The sequence below is a fragment of the Camelus bactrianus genome, chromosome 4 (assembly GCF_048773025.1).
Source record: "Camelus bactrianus isolate YW-2024 breed Bactrian camel chromosome 4, ASM4877302v1, whole genome shotgun sequence".
NCBI lineage: Eukaryota > Metazoa > Chordata > Mammalia > Artiodactyla > Camelidae > Camelus > Camelus bactrianus.
The window spans coordinates 34178265-34204620 of NC_133542.1; the positions used below are offsets into that span (position 1 = coordinate 34178265).

A 26356-nucleotide genomic window follows, 5' to 3' on the forward strand; every position below is an offset into this window, starting at 1 on the left:
TCAAGGAGAAGACAGGAAATGATGAAGGTAAGAGCAGAAATCAATGATACTGAGAACAGTGAAACAATTAAAAAATCAACATCCAAAAGCTGGTTCTTTGAAAAGATGAATAAAACTGATAATCTAGCAAGAGTGACAATGAGAAAGAGAGGGTGCAAATTATAAGTATCAGGAATGAAACTATCCCTTACATAATCTTTAAACATTAAAAAGGAAAATAAGGGAGCACTACAAACAGCTCATCATGAATAAATTAAACAGCCTAGATGAAATGGCCAGTTCCTCAAATAACGCAAATTATCAGCACTCACCCAAAATGAAATAGATAATTTGAACATTTCTGCAGCTAGTAAAGAAATTGAATCCATGGTTTAAAGCCTTCCAAAATATAAACTTCTGAGTACAGATATAGGCATTGGTGAATGTTTCCAGATATTAAAAAGAAAATTTTATACAGTCTATTCCAGAAGATAGAATAGGGTGAAACACTTCTCAACTCATTTCATAAGGCCAGCATTACTCTGACACTAAAACCAGAAAAGGTGGTATAAAAAAAGGAAAATACAGACCAATATCCTTCAAACTTTTAAACTTATCCTTTTAAACTTATCCTTTTAAACTTATGTGTAAAAATCCTTAACAAAATATAAATACAAAAATACAGCAACATATAAAAAGAAAAATTTGAGTTTTATCTTGAGAATGTAAGGCTGGTTTAATATTCAAAAATCAATCAGTGTAATATACTTTATTAGCAGTTTAAAGATCATATCAATTAAGACAGAAAATTATTTGACAAAAAGTCAATATCCATTTAAAGTTAGAAGAAGACTTCTTCAATCTAATAAAGGGCATCTACAAAATAATCTACAGCTAAAATTATGGTTAATGGTGGAAAACTGAATGCCTGCCCCCTTTCAAGATCAGGACAAGACAAGGTTGGCCACTCTCACCACTACTAATCAACATTCTTCCAGAAGTCCTAGCCAATATGATAAGGCATGAAAATGAATTAAAAGGCATATAGAGTGGAAAGTAAGAAATAAGGCTGTTCTTATTTTCAGATGACATGATTGTCTGCATAGAAAATCCCAAGGAATCCACAAAAAAGTCCTAAAACTAATAAACAAAGAGCAGAGGATACAAAGTCAATGCTCAAAAGTCAACTGTACTTCTGTATACTCTCAATGTTCAGTTGGAAACTGAAATGAAAGAAAAAGGCAATGCTAGTTACAATGCTTAAAAAAATAAAATACTTAGCCATAAATTTAATAAAACACATACAGGATTTATATGCCAAAAACTACAAAACATTGATGAAAAAAATACCTAAATGGAAGGACATACCATGACCAAAAATTGGAAAACTCAACACAGCAAAGATGGCATTTATTTTCAAGTTAATATATAGATTTTATGAAATTCCGATAAACATTCCCAAGGATTTTGGTAGATATAGACAGATCAGTTTTAAAGTTTATATTGTATGGCAAAGGAACTAGAATAGGGAAAACAATTTTGAAAAAGAAAAATATAGCTGAAGGAATCACATTTTCTGATTAGCAGAAAGCAATGTGGTATTGGCAAATGGGTAGAAATACAGATCAATGAGACATGATAAGAGTGTCCAGAAGTAGACCTAAATAAATATGGCCAGTGATTTTTGACAAAAGTGCTAAAGCAATTCACAGAAGAAAATATAATTTTTTCAGCATATTGGAAGAACTGGAACTGTCAGTCTAATTAAAAATGGGCTGAAGATTTGATGCAAAGAGAATGAATGGATGCCAAATAAGCACAATAAAAGATATTAAATGTCATTAGCCTTTTGGAGATGCAAATTAAAACCAGGTTGAGATACCACTACATAATAATTAGAATGGCTAAAATAAAACCCTGCTAATACCAAGTGCTGCTGAGGATGCACACTGGAGCTCTCATACGCTGTTGGTGGGAATGCAAGATGGGACATACAGCTACTCTGGAAAACAGTTTGTCAATTGCTTATAAAGTTAAACAGATGATTACTGTGTGACTTCATAATCTTACTCCTATGTATTTATCCTAGAGAATTGAAACCTTAACGCTCACACAGAAACCTGGACACAAATATTTACAGCAGTTCTGTTAGTAATATTCCCCCAATAGGAATAATGCAAAGTCCTTCAATAGGTGAATGGATAAACAAACTGTGGTACATCCATACAGTGGAATACTACTTGACAATAAAATGAAACTACTGATACACAACAACATGTATGAATCTCAGGTGATTATGCTGAGTAAAAGAAGCCTGACTCAAAATGTCATATACTGTGTGAATCCACTTATACAGCACTCAAGAAGACAAAACTAAAGAGATGAAACCAGACCAATGGTTACCGGAGGCTAGGGATGGGGATAATTATGACTGTACGAGGGTGTTTCTTGAGAGTAATGGAAATGTTTTGTCTCCTGATTGTGGTGCTAGTTATATGAACCTAGACATACATCAAAATTCATAGACTAGAATATACCAAAAAGTTCATTTTACTGTAGATTAATTTTAAAAATTAGAATAAATTTAAAAATCTTTCCTCTTAATGCTAAGGTGCTGTCTGGGTTGAACAGCACTTCTCTAGAGCAACTACCCAATGATGAGTCTCCTAAACAAAAGAGTTTTGGAACTCCCCTCCAAAAACTTAGAACTTATTTTGGAGAATCACAATAAATAGTAAATAACCTGCAGCAGGAGATAGGCAGCTGTTTCAAAGCAAGAGCAGTAGATAGTCTGAAAGTTTGCCTTGCTGCCAAGTCCAACAGAAAACACAAATATTTGTATAGCTTTGTAACAAAAGAGCCATGTGGGTTTTGGCAGAGAGACCTTAATGGCACTTGTGGCTTTAAAATAACTGAGCCTTGCTCCTCTTTTGTGGAAATTGCACACAGATGTACCGCATGTCAGGGACCACAGTGCTGCCCTGATGAGAGGACATTAAAGATTAAACTCAGGCTGACAAGGAGGAGAATCTGTCCACTTCTGTGGATGTGGAGCCCAATAACTTCTTGGCTCTGGATCTTGAGATTGCATATACTACTTAGAAGAGTCATTTGGATCACTTTGCAGTTGTGGGTTCATGACTACTTCTGTTTTCAGCTGCACAGATAGTATCTTTCAGTTTAGGGATGATGAGGATCAAGAGCAAAATACTAGGCTATTTTGAAAGAGTAGAGTGGTGGGTATTGATGGAGACAGGGGTTTTCAGTACTGCACCCCTGCCTATCCAACTGCAAAGTCTCAAATCCTTTCTGTTTCTAAAAAGGAGATATTTAACCCCAACTTCCCTTTCCATAGGGTTGAATCAAATGCTTGTGAATCTATGGTTTGGGGTTAAGGAAGCAGGGGTCAGGCAGGTCTCTTGGCATATAAAGGACAAGACCAATTTTAGATTACTTAAGAGGAATGCAATGGAAGGATAAGGGGTTACTCTCAGAATCAGAGGGAAAGCTGGTCTTGGAAACAGTAGGAACCTAGGTGGCAGGAATTATGTATGGGCCATCTCTCCTTCCCCATCAAGGAAGAAACCTCATACATTTTCCCCAAGTCACTTCACTCAAGGCTCAGTCTAGGGTGAGTTACATGTTCTCTTTTTGGCCAGGGAAGAGGGGATCATCTTGAGTGACATGCAGTGGGGAAGGGAGTAGTTTACCTGTTTCCTTGAGAAGGGGGCTGGATATTGGACAGGCAGAAACAACCATTTCCAGATCACCACTGTTGGGTATTCCACATTTTAAACAAAACAGCTCTGGGGAGTGTGTGATTGGGCGTGGGTTTGGTGCAGGGAGGGCTAGGCAGGGCGGTGGGTGTTGTGGCAGAACAAGCACTAGTCTGGGAACTGGACCAGGACCAGAACTCACAAAGGGCTCTGCCGTAAGCTGGCAATATGACCCCACGGCAAGTCCGTTACTCTTCCTGGACCTCTGCTTTCCTTATTCAAAGAATGAAGAGGTTGGATTAGCTGTTCCCTAAGATCCCGTTTTGCTACAAATCTTAGAAGTATACTTTGGGACCAGGACCATGGCTGTATTCCCTAGCTGAGTATAAGACCGTGTTAAATTCAACAGGATTTTTTTGAGTGTGTAAAGCAGTGGTTCTTACATGTTAGAGCACCTTAGAATCTTTCTGGGGTTGAGTGGGTAGAGATGCCCTTGTTAAAATGCAGATTCCAAATCCCTGTCCCCAGAGATTCGGATTCAGCCTTGCTGACTGGAGCCCAGGCATCTACATTTTAAACAAAAGGGTCAGGTAGTTCTGATGCAGATGACCAGGCCTGCGGACTTGCATACTAGCTGTTTGGTTTTCAGTCAAACAAAAGGGAACCTCCTTAGTTGGAGCTGCAGGCATTTAAAAATGTTTAAGATAGGGCAACCGGCATGCCCCTGAAAGCTCCCTCGTGGGCCCCCTAGATAGTGTGAAGATGCTGGGGAGAGAGTGGACACCAGGGTAGCCAGGGGCTCTACCCTCATCCGTGTAGTGGACAAGAGGCACAACCACCCAGGGCTCCTGCATTTTCTCTTCATGCCCCTCACGCTCCCTGCCTCGGATGTGGCCATGTGGTAAGGCTGAAGGGTCGAGATCGACCAGGAGTGCCTGGAGAGCTTGCCTTACTATGCCAGTTGTATGAGGCTCTTAAATAGGCCTTTACGGTTGTGGACATGTGTTTGGGATCAGTGGGGTCTGATTTCTAAATTTCTGTTTTTAAGCAGTCAAGCCTCCAGTCTACACTTTCACATTAAACACATCTCATTTGGGGATGTGTTGAAGGATGCACTGTCTGTTGTTCTCTTCTTTTTTTAAAAAAATTAAATTATTTTATTTATTGTTCAAATTGAAGTATAGTTGATTCACAATGTGTTAGTTTCTGGTGTACAGCATGGTGATTCAGTTATACATATAGTCTTTTTCATTATAGGTCACTACAAGATATTGAATTATAGTTCCCTGAGCTATACAGTAGGACCTTGCTGTTTATTTAATGTATAGTAGTTTGTATCTGCCAATCCTAAACTCCTGATTTATCCCTCTTTCCACCTTTCCCCTGTGGTAACCATAATTTTGTTTTCTATGTCTAATAGTCTATTTCTGTTTTGTAAATAAGTTCACTTGTATCTTTTTTTAGATTCCACATATAAGTGATCTCCTATTTGTCTTTCTCTGTCTGACTTCATTTAGTATGATAATCTCTAGGTCCATTCATGTTGCACAAATGGCATTATTTTATTCTTTTTTATGGCTGAGTAGTATTCCATTGTGTGTGTTTGTGTGTGTGTGTATTACATCCTCTTTATCTAGTCATCTGTTGATGGACACTTAGGTTGCTTCCATGTCTTGGCTGTTGTAGATAGTGTTGTTATGAACATTGGGGTGCATGTGTCTTCTCCAGATACATGCCCAGGAGTGGGATTGTTGGATTATATGGTAACTTTATTTTTAGCTTTTAAAGGAATCTCCATACTGTTTTCCATAGTGGCTGCACCAAATTACATCCCTACACAGTGCAGGAGGTTTCCCTTTTCTCCACATCCTCTCTAGCATTTGTCGTTTGCAGGCTTTTTAATGATGCCTGTTCTGACCATTGTTTTCTTGAGTCTTGTCATTTATACTGCACCCTCCCTCTTGGGATCTCAAAGTGCTTTTTAAATATTTCACTCAGTGTTCTCCATGCATACATGTTGTTTGTAACTAGTGAAGGAATATGCTTTATGTGTATAAAATGCCTGAATCCTTCTCGGTCTACTAGCTTATACAATGTGCCATTAAAACCTACAGTGAACAGCCAAGGGTTCCTTGGCTTTTTGAGGCAGGATAGAAGAATTTGATCATTTGGACCAGCATGTACTTCAGATAGATTCAGAGTCCTGACCAAATGAAAGAAAAGTACAAGGGTGGAAGTGTTTTAAATAGTGATGTAACTTATACTTGCTTATATCCAGGAAACCAGATTGTGTACTAAGTAACACACAAAGTAATAAATAGTAATTTTAAAAAATTACAATTCTAGGAGTACATTAACACTGTGTTTGAGTTAACTGTGGATGTCATATGATTTGTGATGTACAAAGCACTTTCCTACACATTTTCATTTGATACCCTTTTGTCTTTATTGGTTCCTATCTTAGGTCAGAGATTGGATGGGAAAACTTGGTCTATAGCTTCTAACAAAATGGCTAAGGCCCTTTATAGATAAGAGCTCTGCATTTGTAGAGCGTTCCTAATAGGAACTGGCTGCTTCTAAATAGGACTCTGTCCTATTTCTGTGTTATGTTTTGAATGAAATTGTCTCTTCAGATGGTAGATTGGTTGTATATATGCCGTGTGTGTGTGTGTGTGTGTGTGTGTGTGTGTGTGTGTGTTGAATGGAGGAACAAAGTCTAGGGTTGAAGGGGGCAAATGCATGAGAGATAAATTCTGCAAGTTTTTATTCTTGCTTTATTTTTCTCTTTCCCTGATACTTGAAGGGAGTTCAGCATATTCTTTGGCTTTAAGAAATGTTGATATTTGAGAGAGGAACAAAAGTGTTTATTCTTCAGAGTTAAAAAAACAAAACAAAACAAAGACCTCAGCAAGTATGCATTCTGTTCCACTTGGTCTGGTAAGTCCTTTGCCAGCAGGATGAGCTTTCTATCTTCTCTCTGGTGAAACATCCCATCCCCACATCTCCTGATCGACATTCCTCTACTCGTGCGCTTCATAAATTAGGAGGGAGGGTGCCATTGTCATACTTGACCATATAAGGGAAAGCAAGGCACCGCCGTGTTATTTGGTTCTGCCCTCATGTCAGAACTGTATATACACTCGAGGCCTTTTAAGGGAACGTGGTGCGTGCAGGGAAAACATCCCCAGGCAGCCCATCCATTTTCTTCGCTACTGCAGGGTTGGTGCCTGCAAGCTCTGTGTCACTTAGAGCCATAAATCACAGAGGGTTGCTGGCGCCGAGCTCCAGGGAGGAAACCTCGGAGGACCATGCTCGCTGCCTAGGGCTGTCGGCCTCTTAGTTTTCACTAAAAGCCTATCTCACAACTTGGTCTTCTGACTTGTTAGTGAGAACTCCACAACTTACACATCCTGACATTCATTTGGACAACCCTCCCCTCCCCATTATGAATAATTATGACGCTGCAGCAAGGTGACCATGGCCTCCTAAAGATTTCAGATGGGTCTTATCTGCACTACAGCATTTGTCTCTGTACAGCTTGAAGTCTCGAGTTCAGAGAGGCTGGCCGTGAACCACAGAGCCTCCTCTCCCTAGTTCTGAGACCTTGGGCACAGTTACACAACCTCTCTGAGGCCCAGCGTCCTTATCTAACACTGGAGAAGATAAATGCTGCAAAATCCATTATGCAGTGTTTAGCACAGTGCCTGGTGCATAGGAAATGTTTGATACATGTTAGCTCTTATTATTATTACAGTTGCTGCCAGAAGAGCTATATAGTTCTGCTCTTTGCAGCAAGAATTTCCTATAGTTCCCACTGCTCTGATCCAGCACTCTTTTTACAGACAGATTTTCTTTAGAGGCAGAACACATCCAGACGTATTCTTAGCGACCCCGAGGAATGTCTTGGCACAGTTCATTGTACAGAGAATAGGTCCTGGAATCAGGCAGGTCAGGGCCTGAATCCCCGACCCACCACTTATCAGTTACGGCACTGGACAAACGACTTAATCTCTTGGTACCTCTGTTTTGTGGTCTGTAGTCTGGTGATAATGGTTGTTTGAATCCAGGCGTTTTGGTTGCCAAGGGCAGAAATGAATCAAGTATAGAGCCAGGACAAAGACAGGGCTTATTGCAAACCTATAGCAATTTCAAGGAAGTAAAGTGAGGTTCCGAGGACTGTTAGGTGGAGACATAGCTGCTCTCTGAGGTCTACCTGGTGGAAATCCAGTTCAGCCCTGGTCCGATCAGCTCAGATCACCTGCCACAGGGCCTGTGGTCTGGAGCGCTTTCTCTGGAAGAGGCAACAATAGAGCACGAGGAGGATGGTAATAATGCCTGCCTCGTGGGATTGCTGGGAGAAATCAACGCATGAATGCACGGAAGCACCCAGCTCAGTGCCTGGTGCTAGGTAAATGCTCACTAGGTGTTCGCTGATCCCACCGCATCCCTACTCCCTTCCCAGGCAGTAGACCCTCTGTTCCTAGAGCTATTGCACCAAAGACAGGGGGAGGAAAGAGAGCACTGATGCCAATTCTGGGTGAGAATTCAAAGGGGAAGGAGGAGACAGCTCAGTCTGGGAAGAGGTAAGAGCAAGAGGAGCCTTGAAGGGAGGGGGCGCTTCCACTTGTAGGTACATAGATTGTCTCCTGTGGTTGCAGCTAATTCTACACTCACTCCCTTCTGTGAAATTCACCCGCTTGAGCTACATTTCCTAGGAAACAAAGTCCTGCAGGATAGGTCAGGATGACAGAAACAGGACACTGTGTATCCTTCAAATGCCCGCCACTGTGTTTGGGTGGGTCCAGCATCAGCCACGCTGCCAGGGCAACCAGGTAGCCGAATCATCCCGGCCAAGATGGGGTGCAGGAAACACTCAGGGAAGCCTGCACGCGACGTCATTTGAGGCCCCTGCACCTTTAGTGCAGAGCCCTGGTCTCACCTAGAGCCTTCTGTCCGATACCCCAGAGCCGCGTGCTAGTTGTGTTAACAAATTTGCTCTGGTTGGGACCTCGCTTCTCTTCTTGGTTAGATCAGAGGTTCTCAAACTGCTTTTCTGGTCACAGGCATAGCCCACTCCCATCAGGAGCACCCCGTTACTCCCTGCAGTGATTCTCAAGGCTGCTGGGGCTTTGCGTATTAGAAGCTCCCCACCTCTGAGTTTCTGGTAGTCTTTCTTGCCCAGAGGCCATTTTTCAATCAATAAATATCCCTCAAGCACCCGTTCAATACCTGGCCCTGTGCTAGGAGTTGGCCTTGAGAGAAAGACACAGCCCTTGTCCTCCTGGAGCTGCTGGTGGAGATGGACCAGGACCCCGATGTGCTGCCTGGGGCTATGGGAGAGCGGAAGAGGCTCCTGTGGTGGGGTGATCTCATCACCCTAATGGAACTTCTGAGGGTCTGGAGCGTCTTCCCAGAAGAGTCAGCTAGCTAAAGTGAGGGAAGGTGTATCCCCAAGTCCTGGAGGGCAGAAAGAAGGCTTATCTGGAAATTGCAAGCCTTTGGAGTCCCTGGAAGGTAAAACTGGAGAGTATTCCTTTGAGGGAGGACAGACTCCCTGGATGTCAGGCTCAGCTGTAAGTGCCCTGGGGCCCCCAAGGGCAAAGCCCTTTCAATTCACACCCAGCGCCTTCCCAGGAAACGCTCTGTGCGGGTCCACAGGGCTGGTGTGGAGAAGGGTGGTGGCAGGTCCTGATCCCACACAGCCAGCTCAGCTTCAGACATGCTGGCAGCCCCCATTTCCTTGCAGGCTATCACCAGTGGGTGAGTTGCTTTCCTTGGAAGCCTTCAAAAGACCCGCTTTCCCCAACCAGGGGGAGAATTTCCTCCTTTTAAATTGTGCTGCATTTCTGGGATGTTTACTGTGTCACATCCACCCCCGTCGCCTGCTGTGAGGCCACCGAGACTCACAGAAATACAGCGACTTACCAGCAGAAGTCAGTCAAAGGTGGAGCCAGGATTTGAACCCCGGTTGGTCCACCCAAGAAGCCCAAGCTTGTTCCACTTTCCTGCACAGCCTCCCTAGAGCACTGCGTGAGAAATGAGTGGGGAAGTAAAACCAGCCCCTCTCAGTAGCAGGTGTTGTTGTTATTCCAGTTTCTTAAAGGCAAACCCCAAGTAAGAGAGGATAAGAGACGATTTAAAGTGTAAGAGCTGTGCCTTGAACCAGGTTTCAAAGCCAGATTTCAAAGCCAGTGCGATACTTTCAGGTTTGGGGGCTGGTTCTGTTGCTCACATTTGCCCAGAGTATGGTGGTGAGGCAAGAGCTGAGCCTCGCACTGCCTGGGTTTGCCATCGTCCATGTCCTCCCAAGACAGACTCACATCTGTGCTAACCCTGATGGTTAGTGTCAGCCTGAGTCTGGACTCCCAGTCAGATAACATCCTCTGAGGACTTCTTAGACATTATGCAATATGCGCATCAAAATTGGGTTATTAATATTTTGAACACATATGTATACACACACACTGTTGCATTGGGTAATTGATCACTATCATTTGCATATAGTTTATCTTAACTCAAGAGTTTTTTACAAACCCTTCTAGAAATAAGAAACTACTGGTTTCCTCATTTATGGAGAGTATGAGCAGACTTTCATTTGTATTACACTGAGGTATGTTGTGACAATTGTGCCCCCAAGTGTATTTTATATAATTGAGTTTTCAGTACGTTAACAATTGACTGACAGCATTATTTTTCTCATGAAGAAAATGATCTGCTTATTGCATTAAAACCAGAGAAAACAATCTACCTGCCTAAAATAGATACTATATGTATCAGAAATTGAAAGTGAAAAATATGAAAATACTTCAGTGTGAAAAAAGCAATACTGTTGAACATTTTTAAACTTTACAGTAGATATTCTTGATGTTTATGATTTAGCATTTAAAAGTTATTTCTAGTTTTGACTTGGTAATGGTACTGTTGTCTTCTTCAGTATATTGCCATAAAATTTATCTTTTTACATTTAAATTTATTTTATAAATCAATTTGCCACATTTAATAGATGAAATTATCTGTATTTTTTCCCAAATATTTAGGAAGACAAACATTAAATAAGAATTTGTAAATTATTAAAATATTATGTACTTCAGGAGCACATGTGAGTTGCTACTGGAATCTGTGCCTCCCAAACTGCATTTAAGATCCCAGATAAACTCTTTTCTTATTTACAAAAGAAAAATATACCGTATGCTTCATACATGTCTATAACTTATGTTTTAGAAAGTGTGGATGATTCTGAAACAAAATGGTTGATTATGTGCTAAGACCAATTTGCATTTGGAAGTTTAATTTTTAAATGATAATTTTTTTCTAGGACTTTTTGTAAAAAATGCTATCTATCGATCATCTATGCATCTGTCGATACATACAATTAATATTCTGATACTGATTAATCCTTCAATTAATATTCTGATAAACATCACCATAGTTTATAAATTTTTCTCCAGACATTGTGTGAATGAAAAAAAAAAAAGAAACACTACTGGTTATAAGCATAGACTCCTGGGCCCTAACCAGGACCTACTTAATTCAAGATAGTCTAGTGGAGGGGCCTAGGAATTTGCATAGTTAATAAGTACCCCCAGATGATTGTTATTATCAAGAAAGTGTGGGAAGCACTGGCCTCATCTGTGAAGCTGAGTAATCAAGCACCTCCATCTAGACAATAGAAGAGGGAATCCCACCCAAGCTAGTGTGCCACATTAAGCCCTTAAAAGCACTATCTGTACCCCACAGATGTCATCTTACTCTAGGTTTATGAAAGTTTACATCATATTAAGTCATTTTGCTACTTTTGTTTGAGTTAAATATGCATGTCTGGTTTCATGAGGGGAGAAAACTCAACTATCATATTTCATCCAGCTAGAAAATCTGTTACAAGTGAATGATCGTATCTTTTTCTGACCCTTGGAACGTTGCCTTGAGATTTTCAAAGAAACTCAGTCAGTAGCCAGTACCCGGTTAGTGTGCCGAGATTGCATGCGTCCATATCTGGCTTTCCAGATGGGGCATAATTAACAGCTTTGGATATTGGCAGAGAAAGTGGGAGCTGGCTGAGAGAATTCTGGGATGGGGTGTTCAGAAATAAATTCCTGGGACCTGCTGAAAATAAGTATGGTATATGCAGAATATTGTAGGGATACAGTGGAGGAGAAGATGAAGCGTTCTCCCTGAAACCCTATTACGCAAGGAACGACCTATGGTTCTGACAAGAGTTACACCACCTTCCCTTGTCCCTAACACACACACACACACACACACACACACACACACACACAATATACATGCATGCACACATATACATACATACACGCACACATATACACACATACACCTGCCCGCCCACACACATATGCTCACACACACACAAGCACACACAAACACACATGCGCACATGCACCTGGGTCATGCTGTCCCTCACTGCCACCCTCAGCCCCTTGCCTAGGGTCTTTGATATTCATGGACTTAAAAGTAGAGATCTGAAAACAGTTACAGATGGCCTTTGAGCAACTTGGGTTTGAACTGCTCGGGTCCACTTTTACGTGGATTTCATTCGCCAGATACTGACCACAGTACTACATGATCCGAGATTGGTTGAATCTGCGGATACAGAGCACTGACTATAAAGTTATACTTGGATTTTCAGCTGCGCAGGTGCTGGGTGCCCCTCACCCCTGCATTGTTCAAGGGTCAACTGTAGTAGCTCCAAGATGAAGGAAACTGCAACATCAGTGTGATGAAATGCCTAGTTTAATGTGTACAAATGTAACATACTGTCACTTTATTATTAAATTTAGTATGCAAGAAATCATAACACTGGAAGATAATTTGTAAGACATATTTTCTCATTTTGAAAGAATTCCCAAGTGTGCATGATAGGTGAGAAATCTTGTCAGTAGTTAATTAAATGAGTGACTGGTAGCCTCATTGCCAAAACCAAATTATAAAAATCCTTTCAAGATTCTTTTAAAGCAGAAAGATGATTTTATGTGAGATGTGGATGTATTTTAATATGTTTGGTATGATATGGGTTGAGGCCTCTCACACATGCACACTCATAGTGTTCACCACTTCCGAATGCTACTGGACAGGGCATGTGGATGAAGAAAAGTAAAATGTGCTGTTCAGAGCTGTGTCTTCAACAGTTAAAAGACTGTGAAAGGCTTTAGGGTCTACCCTCAGTCAGATGATTATTGGGGAGGGTGTGATCCACCAGCTGATACACAAGGAATATGTTTAAGGGCCTTGAGAGCAGTCACGTCACCTCTGGCTACATTCAGGTGAAGCTGATAGGGAGTGGTGGCATCCAGTTGCACAGGTTGTGCACTGTATAAGGGTACCACATTCCAAGAGGCACTGTTCACACTGAGGACACTTATACTTAAACGTTTATTGTGATAGTGTTTCAGCAGATGGCATTGAAGTGCTCTCGTGTAAGGAAGGCAGTCTGCTACAACACTGTATGGGAGATGTTTGGTCTCAAAGAGGATGCAGTACCTTTAGCACAAAGGCACTGCTAGGGCTTCAGCCCTGGGCTGACACAGAGTGGTGCTTCTGCTGCTCCACTCATCTTTATCATCCCTTCAAGGGAGATCTTGACCTTAAGAGAATTGCTCCTCTCGCACAAAACTGTGCCCTGCAGTGGTTCACAATGCCCAGAAGCCATCATGTCCTCTCCCGACTCTGCCCCTCCTCTGTGCGCCCCCTGTTAGGCCCAGCATCGGCCCAAAACATGGAATGGATCCACACAGAGAAATGTTTCCATGCGTCAGTCTCTGAGAAGCAGGACAGAACAGCTGAGTGGCATTCTGATTCCCCGTGGAGGCTCTGCTTCTTCAATTAATTTCAGGAACTGTGTGTTCTTGCCAACCTATTTTGGTCCCCATCCCCCAGAGATGACGAGTCCATCCTACTGCACAGGTCACTCTGAAAGCAAACAGCTGCTTTCCCCATCTCCTTCCTTTTCCCCTCCCACCTCCCTAGGGACTGAACCCCAGGATCAGACTTAGAGAGTGAAGAACCCTGCTGTCAACCACCCGCCCTGGTCCTTCCCCTGGGCTGCCTCTCTCTGCTGAGCTCAGAGCTTTCTGCTGCCCAGGACCTGGAGGAGAGGTACCTGCTTCCCTGGGAGGCCCTTGCAGTTCATCTCTCAAAACCTCTTTGGGAAAGGCATCTTCCTGAGAATCCTTGATGTGACTTAAGATTATTTGACATATTCCTTCTCCCTTGCTCTTCAAAAGTGTTCAGTGGGAGTAACGTCCTTTGAAGCACACCCCTGCCGTAGTCATATGAAGAATATTTTTCTTGGTTTATCTTAACCAGTGTTTGTGCTGCATGAAACATCAGCCCCACGAGGTGCTATTTGTAAACACGAGAAATACGCCCCTACCATCTCTTTATAAAGTTTTACGGTGAAATGAGCATTTAGTTCTGAGAAATCCCACAAAGATAAAGAGAGACTAGTTTTACCATAATCTCCTATCATTTCACAATAAATTTAACAGTGCTGGACTTGGTACACTTACACTTATTTAGAAGGAAAGTTGTCAGTCTTTTCAGTCAACTCTTTTGTATGTAATTCCATTTGGAAGTTTGTTCACCGTAACTTACTTTTATCCTGAGCTTTCAGTAGTCTCTGGTATTTGAGGGACTTAGTTTTGGAATCTGAATGACGTTTTATACCCATGTAGGAGAAGTCTGTGTTCTGATAGAACCCACGATGCTTGCATGGAATTAACAAATGTCATTAAGTACTTGCTTTGTGCCAGTCAGAGCCCTTGCCCTCTAGGGACTCATAGATTAGAGGGAGTCTCCTGTCCCAACATCTAAGGCAATTCTCTAGGCTGAGTATGTAACTGGTGGGGTTTACGGTGGCAGCACAAAGAAGGGACTGGACAGACTAACCTGGACCATCAGAAGTAGCCTGAGTCTAGGGGGTTGAGTGAAGAGAGTGCTGGGTATCTTCCATTTCCCCCAAGACCTCCTCTCCATGCTTTCCCTAAACTCTGGCCCACGGGCTGACCTCTATAGACTGTATCATCTTCCTCCCAGATTTCACTTGGGTTTGGACAATTGGGAGCCCTGCAGATATCAGACAGTTGATGGAGAATGTGGTCAGGAATTTATTTCTCTCCCTATTGTGTTTCTATGGTCTGGCAGCGTGCCTCTTCTGAAGGTCATGGCTCCTGCCAGGCAGCCCTCTCCGCCCAGCTCTGTCTCTTGTTCCAGGAATGAGCCTGGGGGTAGGGTAATGCTAGCCCTGATGTTACTTGCCCTGGGGGGCTGCACTGCCCATTGTGCACCCCTTCTCCACTGCTCACACCTGTGTAAATAGTTCCTATATTAAACTCTCCTCAAATTACTCAATTTGAGTCTATCGTCTATTCCTGTTGGGATTGTCACTGATATAAAGAATATTCCCATCTATGTGAACTGTGTGTGCCAGGATCTGAAGCTGCATGGTACTTTAAGAAGGCTCTTTTTAAGAGTAGTTTGCTTGGACAGGAGGTTGGGGGAAATGCAGGAAGTGGCAGCTGCCAAGGGAACGATGCTAATAGCTGTTGCTGCTCTCCATTCACTGCTCTGGGTGTCTGGGGCTTCCCCCAAATCACCCTGTTTAGACCTCCCTGAATAAGGAGATTCATTGTTACTTCATTTCACAGCTGAAAGAACTGGGCTTCTTTAGTTTAAGTAACTTGGTCAAAGTCATCCAGCCAAGAAGGGATGGAGCTGGATGGTGACTCGGGCAATCAGAATCCATATTCCATCCTCTCATCCGTGCCGAGGTTGCACTGGATTCCACAGCTGTGCATCTTTGCCTGCCCTTCCGGTCCACTCAGCTTTACTTTGTGCTGTCGACATCATTTCCCAGAAAAGGACATCAACTTTTTCAATAATTCCTTTCATCATCACTATGTCTCATTATACCAAAACTTTCTAAAAAGATAATATTAGCGCAGAATTAATGTGGCATGAGCTTTCTTTACATTTATTGGCAAAGTTAAACCCAATCCTGAGAAAGGCTGAAAATCCTGGAAGGGTAAGTGCAATCTTGAGTATATGGTACCTTTTGGGTGGAGTGGCTGCTTCTGTGACCTTTCATACATACTCGATTTCTCAGAGCCCATTGAGAGATGGCTACCTGATGACTTGACTCAGAACTTGTTTCCCAGGAAACAGCCACCAGGGTCATACATTAGGCCACGGATCTTTGGGAAAACTAATAATGCCATACCATCTCAATGTTGACCTCTGCTCACAGTATTACCCATAGAATCTCGATGCATCGTTACACGAATACTCCTTTTCTCTAGGCTTTGTTCTTCATTTAAAATGAGTATCCACTTACTGTATATTTGCTTAATGTCCCATGCCCAGATGTCCCCTCTCTCCTGTTTTATGACATAGGATCAGTGAGATTTCTTTAATACCATCCAGGAAGAGATTCTAATTGAATCCAGAAGAGAACACAAAGGAAAGGGTTTAAGAAAGAAGAGAAGCTTTGTTTGGCGAGATATGTTATCTCCCGGGTTAGAGCTGTCACATCATTTCTTATGTATTGCTCTTTGTCTGTTGGAGTAAATGAATTGATTCTAAATCTTCCAAGGGTATTATATAGGATATTTTAAAACCTTCAATAAGATGTGTACATACCCCCAAATTCAAAGCAAAACAAAAAAGACGAGATGATTCACCTTTTGTTCTTCAGGGAGCAGTCTTGTGGGAATCTAAAGGATAGCTGACAATCTTGTCTTTGTCTCTCCACTGAACTGGAACACTTGCGGCTTAAAATTTGCCAGCCCTAGTCCCTCAACAGTTTTTCTTCTTTGAAAATAATTAGAACCAGGAACAGTTCACATCAAAGTGCTCAAGCATCAAGATAGTAAACACAAGACACTTATTAATTCCCAGACACAGAGTTCCAGATTATTTACTAGCTTAAGACAGTAAACCTGTGATTGTTTCAGTTTTACGTATTTTTACTCTTGGATCTTTGGTCAAATTTTTTCTTTTAAGTAAAGTCATGATCCTTAGAAATATGCCTGCCTTATGTCTCCTAACGAAAGTTAAAATCTAATTGGGGAGGGTCCTATTTTCCCCCAAACGCTTCCCTAAGATGAAAGTGCAGAGGCTCTTAGGTAAAACAGCAAAGGCCCCTGGGTTTGGGGTCCACCTTTGTTTGTTTTACATTTGCCCAAATCTAGAATTTTATAGAGAGTATGGGACATGCAGTTATATATTGCTTTTCCTTGTAAATATTCTTTAAATATGTCCATTTTCCTTTGGGTTAAGTGAAAGATTCAATACCAGAAACAGTTTTAACTCTGCAGGACATTTTGCAGTGGTTAGCGCACTTTCTTTTCTTTATATATCATTTCCTTTGATGGATATATATATATATAGTTGAAAACCTTTGGTGGTCATCTTATTATGACAGCCTCATGTTTTATATTTATTTTACCTGGAGGTCTGAGTTGCTCCATCCAAAAGATGAGTTGGAGAGTGGCGTTTGAGATTGGTATTGCAAAACAAGGCCTGGCTAGCCTCTGCCTAATTCTTATTTGTGAGCTGAGTAGGCTGCCTTAGAAATGCTTTTAAAGTACAAACTCCCATAAGCCTTTTACCTCAGAGCAGCTCCAGCCAGCAGTGCCAGACATCAAAGAAGGGATCTGGGAGTGATGTGACAATACTGAAGGACTTGTTTGTGGGCAGTTTTGGTACGTGGCTACTAGACATTAACCAGCGTATTCAGAATGCTACCAAACTCCATCTTCAGTAGTTTGTTTCCTGGAATGATGTAAACATGGCTAATTCCAACATGTTCTCAGTCATAAATATTACAGAGTGCTTTTACTTTTAAATAAATGTTTAATTGAAGCATACTGTGTATTTTTAAAAGGTACAACTCATATGTACCTCAAAGACTTGTAACAAAGTGAACACACCCATGTAACTACCATTGTAGATCAAGAAACAGAACAGCCTTCCTGACGCTCCCTTGATCCTCATCCTAATCACTACCTGGCCTCACCCCAGAAAAAAAAGTAAAACCTCTATCCTGATTTCTGTCACCAATGACTAGCTTTTTTGGTTACTTTCCCCTCAGCTTTGCTGAGGTATAATTGACAAATAAAACCATAACATATAAGTATACAATGTGATGATTTGATACATACATTCTGTAAAGATTTTCACAATAAAATTAATTAATACTTTCATCACATAGTTACTTATTTTTGGTACAAAAAAATTCTACTCTCAGCAAATTTTAAGTATACGATACATATTAATAACTATAGTAATCATGCTGTACATTAGGTCTTCAGAACTTATGTATCTTACAAATGGAAATTTGTAACCTTTGACCAATATCCTCCCATTTCTTTCATCCCCCAGTTCCTGGCAACCACCAATCTAGTCTTCATTTCTATGAATTCAGCTTTTTTTTTTTTTTTTTTTAGAATCCATATATATAAGTGATACCATGCAGTATTTGTTTTTCTCTGTCTGGCTTATTTCACTTAGCAGAATGCCCTCCATGTTTCATCCATGTTGTTGCAAATGGCAAAGTTTCCTTCTTTTTTATGGTGAAATAATGTTCATTGTGTTTATTTGCTGCATCTTTTTTATCCACTTATCTGTCAATGGAAGTGTAGGTCATTTCTATATTTTGGCTGTTATGAATAATGATGGAATGAACATGGAGTGCCGATATCTTTTCAAGATCCTGTTTTCATTTCCTTTGGGTAAATGCCTAGAAGTGAGATTGCTGCATCATATGATAGTTCCTTTTTAATTTTTTGAGGAACCGATATGCTATTTTCTATAACTGTACCAATTTATATTTCCACCAACAATACACAAATGTTCCCTTTTCTCCACATCCACGCTGGCTCTTATCCTTTGTCTTTTTAATAATAGCCATTCTAATAAGTGTAAGGTGATATATCACTGTGGTTTTGATTTGCATTTCTCTGATGATTAGTGATGTTGAGCATCTTTTCATATATATCTGTTGGTCATTTGTATGTTTTCTTTAGAGAAATTTATTTTTCTATTTAGATCCTTTGCCCACTTAAAAAAAAAATTGCATTTTTTTAACAATACATGAGAGTTCCAAATCTTCACCAGCACTTGGCAATACCACTCTTTCTAGCATCTTTTCATATGCTAATTAGTCACTTGACTATCCTCTTTTGTAAAGTGCCTATTCAAGACATTTGCCCATTTTTTAAAGGTTATCTTATCTTTTTTTTTTTTTTGGTACGAGTTTCTTATGTAAACTAGATATTAGTATTTTGGGGGATATATGTGATGCAAATGTCTTCTCCTATTCTATGCATGCTAAATACCTATTAACCTAATTATACAATGCTTCATTATTGTATCCAGTAATATTCTACTGCACCAAATGGTGATCCAGAGATTCAGATCCTTCCAACTTGTTTGTCCACCGTCTTCAACATGTAGCTTCTAGGATTGCTAGGCTTGTCTCCATTATGCTGGCATGAGGGAAAAGAACATGGAGGATGGGAAGTCTTAATAGCCATATCTGAAAAAGAGTGTGCGTTGTTTCCACTCAGGTTCCATTAGCTAGAACTCCACCATGTGGCCATAGTGAGCCCTGAGGGAGGCTGGCAAGTGTAGTCCAGCCGTGTGTCCAGGAAAAGAGATGCACTTGTTGACCACCCAGGAGGTTTTGCCACAGGCTTCATGATGGCAGGGCATTTAAGATAGGTTTTGAAGCAACGTGAAGTATTTCAAGTGAGATTATAAAGGAAGATTAATCCAGGTAACAAGAAAAATAAGAAGGACTCAGAAATAAACAACAAAAAAATGCAAAGGCAGATTTAGAAAATAAGAGATGGTTCAGTTTTTTAGGAGCATGTGGGAGTAGCATGGAGTGTTGGAAAGACAGATTGAGGCTATTTCCCACCTGAGCCAACTTTTTAGAGGTTTTAAAATCCACCCTGAGGAGCTTCTATCCTTCACAGGGTTATTTGGCTACCTGGACTCACTCCCACTTGCAGGAAAATCGTGGCCCAGTTTCATTTTTTTACTTTTCCTTCAAATGCTGGTCTTTGCTACAAAGTGAATTCTGTGTTTGTCTCCAACACATGGTGACGGTAGTCAAGGAGAGGGGTACAGACCCTCAGCATGAGCAGCTTCATTTTTAGCTTCTGTACCCGAGGGTTTCAGAGACTTCACTGGAGCATCCTGCCAAAAACCAATCCAGAGCATGGTGTGTGCTGAATGCTATGGTTGGGATGGATCCCAAGTTCAGTCAAAGGAGAAGGGAGGGGAATTCCTTTCCGACTCTAGGACATAATTAACTCATGCTCAGGATCCTGGAACTTAATTACCCATACTGTTTATCTTAGCTTGTATAGCTGCAACTGTGGCTCATAGTTATAGAAGTATCCGGTCCTTTAAACTGCAGCCTCAGCCTTCACCCTGATGACCGCGTGACAGTGATTAATTGAGAAGGGTGGGAGCTGGGGAAATCCTTACCCCTCCCTTCAGATCTGCCAACTTGGCTTTGAACCAACAAGAATGTTTTGGCCAGGGAACACCCTTTAGCCTCTCCTTTACCCTCACCTCTGCCCCATGTTGCACGTTCTATTTGGTAATCATATACATTCATTGTAGCTAGACTAATTTTGACCCAGGCTTTACTGTGTGCTGCCTTCAAAGGCTTTTATATGAATTATTTCTCCTTCCTTGATCTTCTGACCATGAAATTGTTGGCTCTGAAAACTTACCTTGGCTCTAAAATTTGGAGAGGATTTATTTCATTATTCTTACCAGGATTAAGCCTGATTGTATATCTTTCTTATTGAGACTGTTGAGACTATTGAGAAAAAGAGAAAACAGAACATTTGATGTAACACCCAAGCTTCTAAAAGGTGCTTCTTTTCAAAGCAAACTTGGAAGAGACTTAGCACCCAATTTCTCAAGATCCTGAGCACACTCATTATATTTGGGTTTTACGGGAAGAGAAGGGTTCACTTTCCTGTGGCAAGAGTTTCTAGGTATTTTTTTCCTCTAGTAAGCCACAAAACAAACCCCAGAAAATCACTGTTACATGGTGTGCTTTGTCTTATGTGTTATTTTTCTTCCACTTCTTCACCAAGATACCCTCACTGGTTCTTCTCCATGGTCGTCTTCTGTACTTATAATCTACAAAGAACTAAACCTTGCTGGTGGCAGGCATTTGGTGTTTTTCTCTTTTTGTTGCTTCCATGTAGGGAAGATGAAACTCTTCAGGCCAGTGTCTGTGGTAGCAGCTCATGCTTTGAGATCTGTGTATGTCTTGAAGTAATAAAACATTTGGGGAGACAGCTTGGTGTAGTAGAATGGAACATGAGCAGAAATTAAGCAGACTTGGGTCCAAATTCTAGCTTTGCTTCTTAGCTCTGTGAGATCTTGAACAAAACTCTTGACCTCTTTGGTCTTCTGAGCCTGAATTTTGATAATATAGGTTAGCTTTAGCTGTTTTTGAATTTTATCGAAATGGAGCAGTGCAGTGTGTATTCCTTTATTATTGGTGTTTCTTTCCTGATATTGCATCTCTGAGATTCACTCAGGTTGTTGCATGTAGCAGTAGTTTGATCAGAGGAGTTTATGGTATTGCATTATATATTGCAAATCACTTGTCCATTCTACTTTGATGGACATTTAGGTTCTTTCAGTTGTTACCAATTGTGATTCTATGATCATTTTTGTAAAGTCTTGTGTACATACTCTGTTGAGTAATGTCACACACTGGGTTCGCCAGGAAGCAGCCCTGAGAGAGATTTGCTTGGAGGAACTTTACTTCTTTCTGCCATCAAGATCAAAGTTTTCTTCAAGAGCAACACCTATGGGGGGAGTAAAGAAGGAGGATCAGACAGAAAGAGAACTTGGACTGCAATGCAGGCACAACAGAGTCTCAGCCAGCCTATGCGGGAGCTCTGTGGCTGGAATGGACCTACAGAGTTGTGCCAAGTAGGGGCAAGAAGGCTAGACCTTTATACATCCTTCATTTGCCAGTCATTGGAGGAGGATTGACTGAGGGAAGGGAGCATTATTTTGAGTGAGACATCTCTCTTTGGCGGAGAGTGGGGGTCACATCTCTGGGCTGTCAGCCATCAACATTCCTAACAGCTGGTAGAATGACTGTTCCAGTCCTAAAAGTCCTGAAATGTGTGTGTGCGTGTGTGTGTCGCAGGTGAAGCTGAGCAGTGCACCAGTGTCAACCACATGTTGTTAGTAATTTCTAGGAGTTGAATTGCTGGTTCATAGGCTATATATATAATATATATATGCATTCATCTCTAGTGGATACTGTCAAACAATATTCCAAAGTGTTTGAACCCAAATACCACCTTAATTTTGACTCTGAGATCCCCAACTGGGATCTTATCACAAAGATAAAGGAATATATATACAGAAAGGAAACATAAATGTGACAATATTCTATGCATTAGCTTAAGAGTTTCTATATTATGGGGAAAGCAAAGTTGAGTACCATTGGAATAGGTTATTTATCATTCTCTACCTTACGGCTTGACATCTTGAAAACTGTCCATGTTGTTCAGGATGTTCTAAAAATCTAGTTATGACATTAACAGATCCTACAGACTTACTTATGTGCTGAGATAAAAAAAAAGGAAAGGAGAAATATGAATTAACCATTGACTCGAATTTCATTTTTTAGAGTGGCCAAATCAATGAAGGTTCCAGTGTATGAGACCCCAGCTGGATGGCGATTCTTCTCAAATCTGATGGACTCGGGACGGTGCTCTCTGTGTGGAGAAGAAAGCTTTGGCACTGGTAGGCTTTGTGGGCTTGGTGTTACTAGAGATGGTGTCTCCAGCACTCTGACCCCAGTCTGGGGACCTGTGAGCTCACTGTGAATCAAAAGCTGGAGGGAGAGTTAAAGGCAAAAAAAAAAAAAAAAAAAAAAAAATCAGAGAACCTAGTGGAATATGTGCTATGACACACTCACCTCTTTCTGCTCATTTCTTTTCCATTTAAAAAATGTCTCTTTTTAAAAAAATTTTCTACTGTGGGAATTAAATATATATATATGTGTGTGTGTATGTACATGCACACTATACATGCACACTATTATATATAGTGAGAGAAAGAGAGAGAGAGAGAAAATGTCATATCAAATTCCTATGTGCTCATAACCTAGTTCCAACCATCATCATCATCAATTCAGCAACTCATGGTCAATCTTACTTTATCTCTACCCTCGTCTACAAGGGAGGCCTCCTCTCTGAGTTTTGTGAACCTAGTGTGAATCTTTAGCTATAGAGCTATTGAAAAAAAATATATTTTAAATAAATATATATATAAAACCACAGTACCATTATCACACCTAAAATGTTAAAAAGTTAATTTCTTCTTTCAGTATTTTAAAGATTTCACTCCATTGTTTTCTGGCTTGCGTAGTTTCCAGGCAGTGGGCCCTAACTCTTACTGCTATTGCTCTGTATTTAAATTTCCCCTACCTCCCACCTCTGGCTGCCTTCGTTATTTTCATTTTATCTTTTTTTTTTTTACAGTTTAATTAAATATGTCTAAGTACATGTATTATTTTTAACCCTGTTTAGGGTTCTTTGGATTCTTTGATCTGTTGTTTGCTGTCTTTCATTAATCTTAGAAAATTGTCAGCCCTTTGCTTTTGACTGTATCTCCTTCTCTATTTCCCCATCTCCTCTGGGACTCCAGTTACTCATAGGTTAGATAATTTGTGAGCATATGTTGTCTTAAAGATCTTACATGCATTATTTCATTTTGTTTACTTTTTTCTTTTTGTGTTTCAGTTTAGATAATCTCTATTGGCGTATCACTGACTCTTTCCTGAGCTGTGTCCAGTCTGTTTCTGAGCCTAGGGAAAGATTTTGTCATCTCTGATGTGGTTTTTATTTCTAGCATTTCTCTTTGACTTTTTTTTTTTTTTTTTTTTTTTTTTGAGTAAAGGTAGATTTATTTAGAGAGATATGTAACTTTTGGAAGGCAAGAGAAAGGCCATGAGGTGTGGGGATTGGGTGCTTAGGTTAAAGTAAAAGTAGATCACACACTCCACAGAGTGTGGGCCGTCTCCGAAGACAAGGGAGTGAGAGAGGCGGCCAACTCTTTTTTTTTAAATAATTTTCATCTCTTTGATGAAATTCCTGATCTGTTTATATCTATTGTTTATCTTTTCTGTTAGATCACTTAACATATTAAACATAGTTATTTTAAACTTTCTGTCCGATTGTTTCAATATCTGGTTCTTTTCTGACTCTGGTTCTCTTGACTGCTCTGTCTCTTGATGAAGCAATGGTTTACTCTTTCTTGCTTTTTTGTACATCTCATAATTTTTCACTGAATGCTGGACTGCACATATATATATGAACAGTTGAGACTTGGGTAAACAATATTTACACACAGAAATAGACATACTTCTATCAAGGCATTAGTGTGCAAGGTTAAGTTTAATATAGTCAGGAGTTGAGCTGTGTTTGATTTTATTGTTTCTGTTATAGTATTTATAGTATCACAGTCTTCAAATTCTTCCACAAGTAAGATATTTTTACTATGCACAGAAAGTGAGGATGGGGTGGTGGAGATTTTTCAGTATTTCTGCTTCATTCACAGCTTTCAGCAGTTACTGCATGTTTGTGATACAAAACAGATCTCCATCACCAGGTCCTCAACCCTTCTCTAGTGGCAGCAAACCTCTGCTTAGTACGGGTATAGGATTCTGGGCCCCAGGGTTTCCTACCCTTTCTACAAGGGCACAACTCTATTTCAGTATTTCAGTAGCAGTGGATCTCTGACTGGGTCCTAGATGTGAGAAGGTTTGCAGTTCATTCATCCAGGAGCTTAAAACTTGTTTTCTATGAAAGAAAGATTTGGGGAACTGGAAGGGTTTCTTTCATGCTTGTCTCCTGGCAGGAGCTGATCATCTGCATGTCAGCACCACCAAGTCTCTGTCTCGTTTTCCAATCTTTCTTGTAAGTACCCAGTGAAGTCTATGTTAATGAACTGGGAAGTGCGCCCCTTATATCTGGAACTCCAGACAACTTTAAACTAACATGGTGGGCTCTAGGTGGCCTTTAAGATTTTTTAAAACTCTAATGTGACTTCTTATTATTCACCTGTATGGAAGCATCCTTTTTATCCTGTGCTCTGCCAGAAGGGAGATGGTTTTGTGTCCTGTCTTTCTTTGGAGGGGCTTGTGACTCTCAGATCTCTAATCAGTTCAAAAAAAGCTATGACTTTGTGGGTTTCCTGGCATTTTTTATTACTGGGATGATGGGAGTGATATTCTCTTATAGATTTCCACATCCTGTAGAGAAGTGCAGAAGTGGAACTCCAAAAGTAATTGCTTAATAATTCCTCCTATTCTCAGCATTCCTCCCCTTAATAGATTTTACAATTAGGGTCCAAAGGTATTAAATCACAACTAGTTGATAGCTCTTAATTCTCTTTTTATCTGCATTTCTTCCCTCTACATTTTCTCTTTCTAATTTATTCACTGAAGAAACTGGGTCCTATGTCCTGTAAAGCTTTTACCAGCTTTGATTTTAATGTTGATGTCCTCATTTTCCTTTCTAATTTGTTTAGTGCTTATATAAAGAGAAGCTATTGATTAATATGCCTTTTCTCTGGCTTACAACCCACCATAACAGATTCTGTTATTAATTATGGCATTTTCTTTTTTAAAAACTCTACATTTTCTTGGGATTTTTAAGGTATACAGTCATATGATTTATGACTAAAAGATTTTTGTGTTTTCTAATATTTAGACATTTTATTTCATATTTTTATCTTATTGAATTAGCTATAATCTTCAAAATAATATTAAATTACAATTGTGATAGTTCATGAAATACTAAAACTGGGTTTTTTTCCTGTTCTCATATTACTTAGAATCATATTAGAAATGGCCACTGGAAGGTGTCCTTTCAGAACCAAATGATATATTAATGTTTTTTCTTCTTTATTATGTGAATGTAATGAAATGTCACGATTGATTTGCTGATAACAAACCATCTTTGAATTCCTAAGAATAAGTCTTATTTGGTCATGCTTAAACAGATTTCAGTAAAACCACTCTAACTGGTCATAATGACTGCATTTCAGAATTTGTTGGGGTTCCTGAAAGAATTTTTTCCTAGGAAGTATTCTTCTTCTGCCAAAATCAATAAGACCCTGGCAGCATTGCCACTAATGGCATAGAAAGGCTGGCAGGCATCTTTGTCTCCTTGGAAGAAGAGAGGCCATATCGAGCTCTCTCAGGTCCTGCTGTTTGATCTCATGGTGTATGGATGGCAGGTCTGCACAGGACAGTTGAAACTGTTACACTTTTCCGCTGCTGAGGTCCTAAAAAATGGATGTTCTGTGTGTCCTTTTTAGTGTTCTGTATGTCTAAACCAGTGACTGTGACTCAAAAAATCAGACTATATATTGTTATAATAATTCTGCCTGCTGGTTACTAAAATAGCACAGTTGTAGCAACTGGAATGGAAACTGGTAAGTCCAGGTTACCCCTCTTTCTCTTTGTCTTTATAAACCTTTATTGAGTGCTTACAATATACTACAAGTTTATAGTCTTTAAAATTAAAGGATAAAATATGTATAAACTATATTGTACCCTTAATAACAAATATTTGCCGACT

At 40.3% G+C, this 26356-nt stretch overlaps 1 protein-coding gene across 1 annotated transcript in view; it reads left to right on the forward strand.

Annotated features, from left to right (window-relative positions):
• Positions 1–26356, forward strand: part of PGM5 (phosphoglucomutase 5) — a 160250-nt gene that overhangs the window by 75440 nt on the left and 58454 nt on the right. The window contains exon 7 of the mRNA XM_074361657.1: positions 22396–22511. Within this exon, the coding sequence (XP_074217758.1) occupies positions 22396–22511 (116 nt within the window). The remainder of the gene's footprint in view (positions 1–22395; positions 22512–26356) is intronic.